An 11381-nucleotide genomic window follows, 5' to 3' on the forward strand; every position below is an offset into this window, starting at 1 on the left:
TGAAAAGTTATACATTTACCTTAAATAAAATTCTTCAAATATGAACGATTTATTTATTTTTTTGAACAAACATAACTGTACAAAAAGACAAAAAGACAAAAAGACAAAAAGACAAAAAGACAAAAAGACAAAAAGACAAAAAGACAAAAAGACAAAAAGACAAAAAGACAAAAAGACAAAAAGACAAAAAGACAAAAAGACAAAAAGACAAAAAGACAAAAAGACAAAAAGACAAAAAGACAAAAAGACAAAAAGACAAAAAGACAAAAAGACAAAAAGACAAAAAGACAAAAAGACAAAAAGACAAAAAGACAAAAAGACAAAAAGACAAAAAGACAAAAAGACAAAAAGACAAAAAGACAAAAAGACAAAAAGACAAAAAGACAAAAAGACAAAAAGACAAAAAGACAAAAAGACAAAAAGACAAAAAGACAAAAAGACAAAAAGACAAAAAGACAAAAAGACAAAAAGACAAAAAGACAAAAAGACAAAAAGACAAAAAGACAAAAAGACAAAAAGACAAAAAGACAAAAAGACAAAAAGACAAAAAGACAAAAAGACAAAAAGACAAAAAGACAAAAAGACAAAAAGACAAAAAGACAAAAAGACAAAAAGACAAAAAGACAAAAAGACAAAAAGACAAAAAGACAAAAAGACAAAAAGACAAAAAGACAAAAAGACAAAAAGACAAAAAGACAAAAAGACAAAAAGACAAAAAGACAAAAAGACAAAAAGACAAAAAGACAAAAAGACAAAAAGACAAAAAGACAAAAAGACAAAAAGACAAAAAGACAAAAAGACAAAAAGACAAAAAGACAAAAAGACAAAAAGACAAAAAGACAAAAAGACAAAAAGACAAAAAGACAAAAAGACAAAAAGACAAAAAGACAAAAAGACAAAAAGACAAAAAGACAAAAAGACAAAAAGACAAAAAGACAAAAAGACAAAAAGACAAAAAGACAAAAAGACAAAAATTACAAAAATTACAAAAATTACAAAAATTACAAAAATTACAAAAATTACAAAAATTACAAAAATTACAAAAATTACAAAAATTACAAAAATTACAAAAATTACAAAAATTACAAAAATTACAAAAATTACAAAAATTACAAAAATTACAAAAATTACAAAAATTACAAAAATTACAAAAGTTACAAAAATTACAAAAATTACAAAAATTACAAAAATTACAAAAATTACAAAAATTACAAAAATTACAAAAATTACAAAAATTACAAAAATTACAAAAATTACAAAAATTACAAAAATTACAAAAATTACAAAAATTACAAAAATTACAAAAATTACAAAAATTACAAAAATTACAAAAATTACAAAAATTACAAAAAATACAAAAATTACAAAAATTACAAAAATTACAAAAATTACAAAAATTACAAAAATTACAAAAATTACAAAAATTACAAAAATTACAAAAATTACAAAAATTACAAAAATTACAAAAATTACAAAAATTACAAAAATTACAAAAATTACAAAAATTACAAAAATTACAAAAATTACAAAAATTACAAAAATTACAAAAATTACAAAAATTACAAAAATTACAAAAATTACAAAAATTACAAAAATTACAAAAATTACAAAAATTACAAAAATTACTAAAATTACTAAAATTACTAAAATTACTAAAATTACTAAAATTACTAAAATTACTAAAATTACTAAAATTACTAAAATTACTAAAATTACTAAAATTACTAAAATTACTAAAATTACTAAAATTACTAAAATTACTAAAATTACTAAAATTACTAAAATTACTAAAATTACTAAAATTACTAAAATTACTAAAATTACAAAAATTACAAAAATTACAAACATAACAAAAATTACAAAAATTACAAAAATCACAAAATTTACAAAAATTACAAAAATTACAAAAATTACAAAAATTACAAAAATTACAAAAATTACAAAAATTACAAAAATTACAAAAATTACAAAAATTACAAAAATTACAAAAATTACAAAAATTACAAAAATTACAAAAATTACAAAAATTACAAAAATTACAAAAATTACAAAAATTACAAAAATTACAAAAATTACAAAAATTACAAAAATTTCAAAAATTACAAAAATTACAAAAATTACAAAAATTACAAAAATTACAAAAATAACAAAAATTACAAAAATTACAAAAATTACAAAAATTACAAAAATTACAAAAATTACAAAAATTACAAAAATTACAAAAATTACAAAAATTACAAAAATTACAAAAATTACAAAAATTACAAAAATTACAAAAATTACAAAAATTACAAAAATTACAAAAATTACAAAAATTACAAAAATTACAAAAATTACAAAAATTACAAAAATTACAAAAATTACAAAAATTACTAAAATTACTAAAATTACAAAAATTACAAAAATTACAAAAATTACAAAAATTACAAAAATTACAAAAATTACAAAAATTACAAAAATTACAAAAATTACAAAAATTACAAAAATTACAAAAATTACAAAAATTACAAAAATTACAAAAATTACAAAAATTACAAAAATTACAAAAAATACAAAAATTACAAAAATTACAAAAAATACAAAAAATACAAAAATTACAAAAATGACAAAAATGACAAAAATGACAAAAATGACAAAAATGACAAAAATGACAAAAATGACAAAAATGACAAAAATGACAAAAATGACAAAAATGACAAAAATGACAAAAATGACAAAAATGACAAAAATGACAAAAATGACAAAAATGACAAAAATGACAAAAATGACAAAAATGACAAAAAATGACAAAAATGACAAAAATGACAAAAATGACAAAAATGACAAAAAACGACAGAAAAACGACAGAAAAACGACAGAAAAACGACCAACTTTTTCCATATAGGTTAGGAAATCATACGTTGACATAAAATAAATTCCTTTAGATGAATTATAGACATTCTCGTGATAAACCATTGTACATCATATTTTAACTGCATGATAATCAAAATATACACTCGTTTCGAATAGTTACAGACTGTTATGTTCTCTAAAATCACAAGCACTTGAATTTAAAGTGCATTACCAGAGAAATCACTTTGACTATGGCATTCATTTGTTTGCTAATATCACCCAGTATATTGCTATAAAAGTCGAAGGAAAGTTGTAAAAGCTATTCAATCTTGGAGAATCGGTCCAAAACACGGTTATCAAGATGTTCGGTGAGTATTCCAACTCCACACGGGGCCACAGTCAACTAATTCCCACCTTATTCCACAGCCCTCGCACTTACGCTGAGTGTCCTCTTCAGCGGAGCCCTCTCGCTGCTCTGCCCGTCCCAGGTCGACCCGTCGGTAACGGTCAACGTGGCCCACCCGACGACCTGCGCCAAGTATATGTCCTGCGTCCATACCCAACCAAGGGAAATGAACTGCCCGGGGGGACTCGAGTGGAACGACCACGACTCGCTTTGCGACTACCCGGGTCGCTCCGGATGCGTGAGGAACGTTCCGGAAGAGGTGGCCCGGCTCAACGGGAGTGCCCTGGCCGCGGCCAGTGTGTGCTTGCCGCAGGAGACGAGTGGGTGTCCGCTGAACTCGAGCCCGGGGGAGGTTGCGTTGAGTAAGCATCGGAACTGTCGGATGTACTACTCGTGCTCGCTGGGCAAGGAAAGTCCGATGTACTGTCCGAAGGGGTTGTACTGGAATGCTGGAAGTTGTCGCTGTGACTATGAGAGTGATGTCGAGTGTGGTGAGGATGGGGAGCGGCCGGTGGAAGAAGAGGAGGAGCAGGAGGTGGCGGTCGATGAGGTTCCAGAGGAAGTACAGGAACAGGCTGAGGAACAACAGGAGGAGGAGCAACAACAAGAAGCGGAGCAACCTGATCAGGAGGAACCAACCCAGGAACACGAAACCTACGAATTTCCGGAAGACTTTGAGCAGCCTTCAATTCTGCTGGCGGAACCACAGGTCGAGTACGAACCATCTCCTCGGTTGAGATTCCGTCGTGATGCTGGTGACACTACTGAGTCTAGCAACTCTGCCGGCTCGACAGGAGCGGAGAGTTCTGGCAGCACTACCGTTGCTGGAAATTCCGGAAGTTCTGATAGCCCTGGCAGCTCAGGAGGTTCCGGAGGTTCAGGAAACTCTGGAGGTTCGGGAGGCTCCGGTGGAAATAAGCCCATCGAGGGTGGAAACGGTGACGGCACCGTCGCTGCTGGCGCTGGAATTCGTGAGGTGTCAGCGTTTGCTGTAATGTTGGCAACACTGGTATTGAATGCCATGTAGGTATGGAGGAAATTACCAAGGTGGAGAGGAAATGAAATGTAGTTTAAAAAGGTGATGGGAAAAACCAATAATACAGTAGCAATTTTCTGGCAAATCAACCATTTGTTTTCATTAAATTATTTTTATTTTTGTCATCTTGATACTTGAAAATCCAACAAGAACCGTCCACTAATCAATTCACCATGTTCTACAAACTCCAAGATCCAATCGCACTTCCAAGTATTACTAACCCCAAGCGCCACAACCACCTTCGCGACCAGCCATTCACCGTTATCGCAGCTTGTCTACTCAACGGTTTTTATCGCCACCTCACTAATGTCCAATAGGTGTCAAACGCAGCACGTCGCAGTCGCGTGGTGGCCACAGCGCTTGGTGGGTTGGGACAGACGACGGGAAGCTTGTAGGCAAAAAGCGGTCTAACTTCTGTTCAGGCAGACCGACCTCACACTTTGGCGTTAGTATCGACTAGAGAGTAAGTGTGAGAGAGAGAAAGTGACGACAAAGTGCTGGAGGGTAGTTAGTACCTAGTTCTAGTGTGTGGCTATGAACAATGGGTTGATTTCAATCGAGAACAGTGGAAAATTGTCTTAAAAATATAATTCAAACGTCAGTTTTTAAAACCCAACGATAAACCTTATTGGTCTTGGACAAAAACACAAATTGAAATTAATGTTTATGAGGTAATTTTTGTATTTTTGTATTTTTGTATTTTTGTATTTTTGTATTTTTGTATTTTTGTATTTTTGTATTTTTGTATTTTTGTATTTTTGTATTTTTGTATTTTTGTATTTTTGTATTTTTGTATTTTTGTATTTTTGTATTTTTGTATTTTTGTATTTTTGTATTTTTGTATTTTTGTATTTTTGTATTTATGTATTTATGTATTTTTGTATTTTTGTATTTTTGTATTTTTGTATTTTTGTATTTCTGTATTTTTGTATTTTGTATTTTTGTATTTTTGTATTTTTGTATTTTTGTATTTTTGTATTTTTGTATTTTTGTATTTTTGTATTTTTGTATTTTTGTATTTTTGTATTTTTGTATTTTTGTATTTTTGTATTTTTGTATTTTTGTATTTTTGTATTTTTGTATTTTTGTATTTTTGTATTTTTGTATTTTTGTATTTTTGTATTTTTGTATTTTTGTATTTTTGTATTTTTGTATTTTTGTATTTTTGTATTTTTGTATTTTTGTATTTTTGTATTTTTGTATTTTTGTATTTTTGTATTTTTGTATTTTTGTATTTTTGTATTTTTGTATTTTTGTATTTTTGTATTTTTGTATTTTTGTATTTTTGTATTTTTGTATTTTTGTTTTTCGTAGTGTCCCTCCCTCAGATGTAGCGGAAGCGATAGTGCAAAAGCACACACGACATGTGTGAGATGATAAATTAATTAAAACTCATCACACTCCGTCAAGACTGGTTAGGCTGAGCTCAGCAGGAGCAAAAAATATAAGAGAGGAAAAATCCGCAAGAGTGACTCTATTTAAGGTGCGTGTCAGCGGATTGTAAAAAAAGAGGTTGTAGTTGAAGTCTCTGTTACGAAGGTTGGCACAGCGAACACTTTTTTTATGGACCCTCGAGGTGGTCATTAGCCTCCGGCTGGCTACTGCTGACTTCTTGACCAGAAAGAGGGGAAAGGGGACATTACTTTTAGTGCTGGCAATAATCCTAATAATGAGCTCCCAGAAAGCTTTGATAAATTGGCTGTTGATTAATGAGGAAAAACGCGCGAGATGTTTTTTTTTTGTGGGAGCACTGCGGGTAAACATTGATTTCATGTTTGAAGCGTGCAATTTGTTGGTTAATTTGTCCCTGTGAGGTGGAGGGCACTTTTACTGCGTTGAGTTTAATGTCTGGTGAATTACAAATGAGAGGCTTTAGTTGTTGGGATTTACGATAATGGACGCATTTTTACAGTAAAATATCAACATAAAACTTACGTGGAAATTACTTTTCTACGTTAGTATATAAGACTTGTTCTGAGCCATCTAACCAAACTCCTGAAATCAATCACCAAGTTCATGCATCAATCGCTCAATACCTGCAAGTGACACGTTGTCACTGCGGTTCCATTATGACCTGGCTGCCAAATCCATATGTTCGTTCCACGTGTCCAGCCAGCGCGTGATGGTGTGAAACGATTCGAGTGACACTTAATCAAGTTGTCCCGCCACCAGCTTCGAGAACTCACCGGTTAATTCTACTATAGAAAAAACAACAATTTGCGGCTAATGCAGTTGAATGAGCGGCAAAAAATAAAAATCAACTGAAACGATTACAAATCACGCTCATGTCGGGAGAACTCCGGCCACCAGTCACGAAACATGCACTTTTGCTAAACCGCACAGTAGAAAGTTGTGTTAAAAGTTGGTTAAGGTAAAAAGCTGAAACAATTGCTTTTCTCCATACATTTTGACGATTTTTCCCATACAATTTCAAGGGCTTAGAGAGAGGGATTCCCATTGTCAGAATAAGCACAGATTTTAAGTTAAGCCTTGTGATAGGTCAATCTTTGATTTCAGGGCGTAGCCCCGAAGAAGCCCGGGTTTGGACCACCCTAAGCAAATTCTTTAAAAGTGGTTGTGATCAAAATTAAATAATTACTGAGAAAAAAATCACGTTACCAACTACTCAAGATTAAAGCTGGTTCTAGCATGACGCCACCCTCACCCACCGAAAACGCACGTTCTTCTCATACCAGGAAGGAGGGGGGCAGAGAAGTCTCACATAATTGAAATGCATCAACACCACCGGCAGAATGGCGCGTAAATGGCAAAAATGCACCTCTCTCAAGTGACTGTGACTAGGGGGGTGGTGGGTGTGGTGTGGCAAGGTGTCTTGTTGAGTCTTTCCACGCTGAACGACGCCTCCCACTTGGTCACGTTCCGCGGTGGCGGGTGTCTGATGGTGGTACGTTTTTTCGTCGTTTCCTGGAGGTGAGTGCAAGATGAAAGAATTTGTTTACTTGAGCGGAAAGAATTCACTTTAAAGAATGAGTTTAAGCTGCAAATTAGCTCTTTTTTCTAAAATTCCAAAGAATTTCGAGTTTTTTTTTAAATTACACAGCTTTTTTGTATAATATTTGATATTTATTTTCAATACTATCAGGTTTTTTAAATTTTGTTGTAGTTCTTGAATAATTAAATATTAATTAAAAAAGTGTGACCATGAATTCAAAACAAATAAAAAAGTAAGAACTTTCAAATTTAAATTAAAAAATCCAGGGCTAAGGGGTCGGACTTATTGCTAGAATCAGGGGCTTTTCAAGCCAATAAAAAATGAGCCACAGCTTAAATAAACCTTAACATATATTTTTTTAAATCTATTCTAAGGCATTCTTCAAATTTGTATGGTAATTTTTCCTTCAAAAGTCTGAAAAAATGCTTTTTTTGTCTTATCAGTATATCAATCGACTTATCTTGCATCAAACATGATTTTTGCACGGTTATCGGTGTTGAAATAATATTATCAAACCATTTATGAATCTGGTATACATTGTAAACATTGTCAAAAAAAACAAAATAATAGTTTATGAAATAAGTTGCAAAAAGAGGATTTTTTCAGCACGAGTCGTACATTTATCCAACGAGGTTCACCGAGTTGGATAAATACGAAGAGTGCTGAAAAAATCAAGTTTTGCAACGAGTTCCATACAACATTTTTTGCAATTCCGAAAAACAATCGTTGAGTGAAATTTTAAGTCAAATTTTCATGTATTTTGTCAATAAATCGATTAAATCAAAAAAATGTTGAAAAGTGTTTCTTTTCGAAACAAGTGCTGAAAAGTAGAACTTACCAACATTTATTTTGAAAAGTGTTGCTATTCGATTCTGTTATTTTTGGTATAGAAAAGTAGGCTATTTCGTCGTTCAAGAATGACAGGAAAAGTAGGTAGTTTCACGACGGAATGCAAAAACAAATCTTTTTAATATTCGACACGAAAGAAACTTTAGAAAAATAATGCCAACTGTTTATCAAAACATTCTATTTGTTGAACCCACCACCGATTCTCAAGCAAAACCGTTGCAAATTGCTACTTCGAACCCGAGTTTCTCCGGGCCCAGCTGACGTTCACCCACAGCTGGACTAAAAAAGGCTCGCTCACACGGTTGCGGGATCAATTCTTTCCAGATATCATGATACCATGAAATTACATTCATATTGCACCACCACCACCGCAACATAATTGCAACGTGGCAAGGAGACCACATTTCCTCCCATTCTCAGAGTAGAGAGAGAGGGGTTTGTTCTAATTACCACATGCCGGCTAATGGTACGGCCACGTTAAAGTTACCGTGTAACCAATTGTCAACTCCGTCGACTCAAAGTCAACGCCAAACGGCCAAAACAAATCGAAACCGATCATTATCCCAGGGGCCCCCGATAATTGTATTGAGACCCTTTGAGGCAATTCCACGCGTTTCAGGATCGCCACGGGTTGTCCCAAGTTCAAAGACCTCTGGTGGAAGCCCACAAAAATCCTGAACCGGTGCAACAACCAGATGCACTCGCAAAGGGGAAGCAGAAGAGGCCTCAAAAATTCAATTTAGATCCTTTTGGGCTGTTCGTACGCGCGGCTGTCAATAGCCCAGAACGCACTGCAGGACCCCTGCTCTTGGCAAAGGTTGGTCCCTTTTACGAGGAGAGCTAATTCCGTTTTGTTATTCTAGCACGATGTGCCGTTAACTTCCTCGTCGTCGTCGCTGCAAACACCGGTTTGTTTTGATCCCGATCCTATCCAGCACATTTGGCATGCACCGTTGTCAGGGTTGGTCGGCTGTGCGGACTTCTTTCAGGTTATGGTTGTTGGAACACGAACTTGTTGTGCAACTAACAATTCTTGGCCTCTTCCTCAACCTAAACCAGAAGTTCTCCTCAAATCCGGAGACCTTCTAAACTAGTTCAGCAAGTCTCCCGTCCACCAATGTTATTCTAGTTGTTGTTATTTTCCCCAGTGCCTGTTGATGTTGATCTAACAGTTGTTCCTCCTGTTTTTGTTGTTGTTTCTGGCAGCAGCCAGCCAGCCAGCCTTCTCTCACACTCGGTGGGATCGAATTTCACGCAGTGTCATCTTCCGATGCTGTTCGTCGATAATGGTGAGAGTATCAGCTGGACGACAGCAACAAGCAAGCAAGCTGTACCGTAACATACACCGAAACCGAAAGGATCGATGCCTTCTGTTTAGGGGTGTGAATTAGGTTGAACCGAGAGTCGACGGTGGTGTGTGTTGGTTTTGGTGAGAAATGAGCCAACTGTCTGATGGAATACTAGATGGATGAAATTATTTTTATGTTTTTACTCGCGGTACAAATTGAACACCAATCGCGACTGAATACTCGCTTTTCTGCTCCAAGCTGATTTATAATATTTTGCGATTGGTTGTGTTTTAATCATTGCACAGTGGCCAATATCGCAAAATTAAGTGGAAAATAGATTTTTCGAAAAATTGTGAAGTTTTGGAGTTTTAGTGTCTTGAGAAGAGTTTTTGCATATAGAAAGGGGCAGCTCTTGGTTCACGATAGGGGTGATTTTGCAAAAAAAAAACTATGTGAAATTATCTAATAAACCCAAAATATGACCAAAAATCGTTTTTTGACACTTTGGCTCAATTCTATGGGGGCAAAATTACATGGAAAAAACATATAGCTGGACAATTTTCGTATTTCGTTAGGGTGGTCCCATACACTTTTCCCTTGTAAGACATTTTCAAATGAAGATGTCTTGAAAAATACCCCTTGGAGTTTTTAAGCGTTTATAGAACTGAACTAGATCTTCTCTTTCAAAGGCAACCTGGCACTCAAAGTTTGCCAACAATTTTTTAAGGTGACAAAAATATTCCGAAAAATATTTCTGAATAATTGATTTTCAAAATCACCCTAGCCGTGAACTACCCTTATTTTCAACCAAGCCAAAAGTTTCCCGTTTCTATATGCAACAACTCTTTTCAAGACACCAAAGCTCTAAAACTTCACCATTTTTCGGAAAATCAATTTTCCACTTAATTTTGCGATCTGGACTGTGCATTGAATCGATTGCAATTCAATGTTACAAAACAATATTTTGCATTTTGGACAATTTTCAAAAAAAAAATCCGGAAATATGATAAAAAAAAACTATTAAGATGACTATTAAAAAAGGGGTTTTCAACGTAACCTCAAATGTACGGGTCTGATTGAGCCGTGTAGAAGGTTGCCATTTTTTCAAGGCGTGGTCAGTATTTTCTTGGCAAAACATCGGCAATTTTTAAAATCGTTTTTTTTTTTAGACGAAATTACTTTATAAATGAGAGGAAGGCACCAACAATCTAAAGGTGGATTAAGTAAGGGTGCTGTAATGCGTAAATTTTGCCTGATATTTCAAGTTACTAGTGTTTTTACTTGGAAAAGTTTTATTAAAACCACATCTAATAGTTTTCAAATATTTGGAGCAAGTTCTTTAAATATGATTGCATTCTTTGAGCAACTTTTGAATATTATTTAGCTTTTTTTGACTTTTATTTTTTATATTACCTTGGATAAATGTTTTTCAAAGCACAAAAAGTAGTTCAGAATTGTTTAACGATAAATCAATATATTATAACAAAAGCTGGCTTCCATTTTTCATTCTGATTCCTCAACCATCAAAGTCCATGGTTATAAATAAGCATAACATTATCTGCCAATGTAAATATTTAAAAAAAATCAGGTGGCGGTCATGGGGTTAAAATAAATAAAATAAAATATAAATAACAAGCCAGAATTTTAAAATTTAATTCAAAAACGCATGTAAATTGCATTTTAAAATTTCAAAGTTTTAAAGAAAATATTTGTTTTGCGGAAAACAACTTTTTGCGATACTGTACAATAAAAACTCACAAAAACTCAAAATATATTTGATTTAATCAAAACATGTTAATAATGATTAGTAACGCAGAGGAATGCACTCTAAATTGTATTTAGCTGATTGCACATAAAATTACAAAGAAATTTGCAAGTTTTTTGAAAAAATATTCATTTGCTCCCTGATTTTTTGGACCGTTCTTGAATGGGGAAGGGAGAAGGGTGGGACAAATGCTATGATAAATATTCACAAAGCCTAAGAGCAGTTTTCTTATATTTCGGTCATTCAATTTT

The 11381-nt window shown here is 33.1% G+C and overlaps 1 protein-coding gene across 1 annotated transcript; it reads left to right on the top strand.

Annotated features, from left to right (window-relative positions):
• The first annotated feature begins 3058 nt into the window (after positions 1 to 3058).
• On the top strand, positions 3059 to 4363 carry LOC120416527 (uncharacterized). The gene is made up of 2 exons (XM_039578244.2): positions 3059 to 3200; positions 3259 to 4363. The coding sequence occupies exons 1-2, from the start codon at positions 3194 to 3196 to the stop codon at positions 4263 to 4265; spliced, it is 1014 nt and encodes a 337-aa protein (XP_039434178.1). The 5' UTR covers positions 3059 to 3193; the 3' UTR covers positions 4266 to 4363.
• The last annotated feature ends 7018 nt before the right edge of the window (positions 4364 to 11381 follow it).

Source organism: Culex pipiens, chromosome 3 (genome assembly GCF_016801865.2).
Source record: "Culex pipiens pallens isolate TS chromosome 3, TS_CPP_V2, whole genome shotgun sequence".
Lineage (NCBI taxonomy): Eukaryota > Metazoa > Arthropoda > Insecta > Diptera > Culicidae > Culex > Culex pipiens.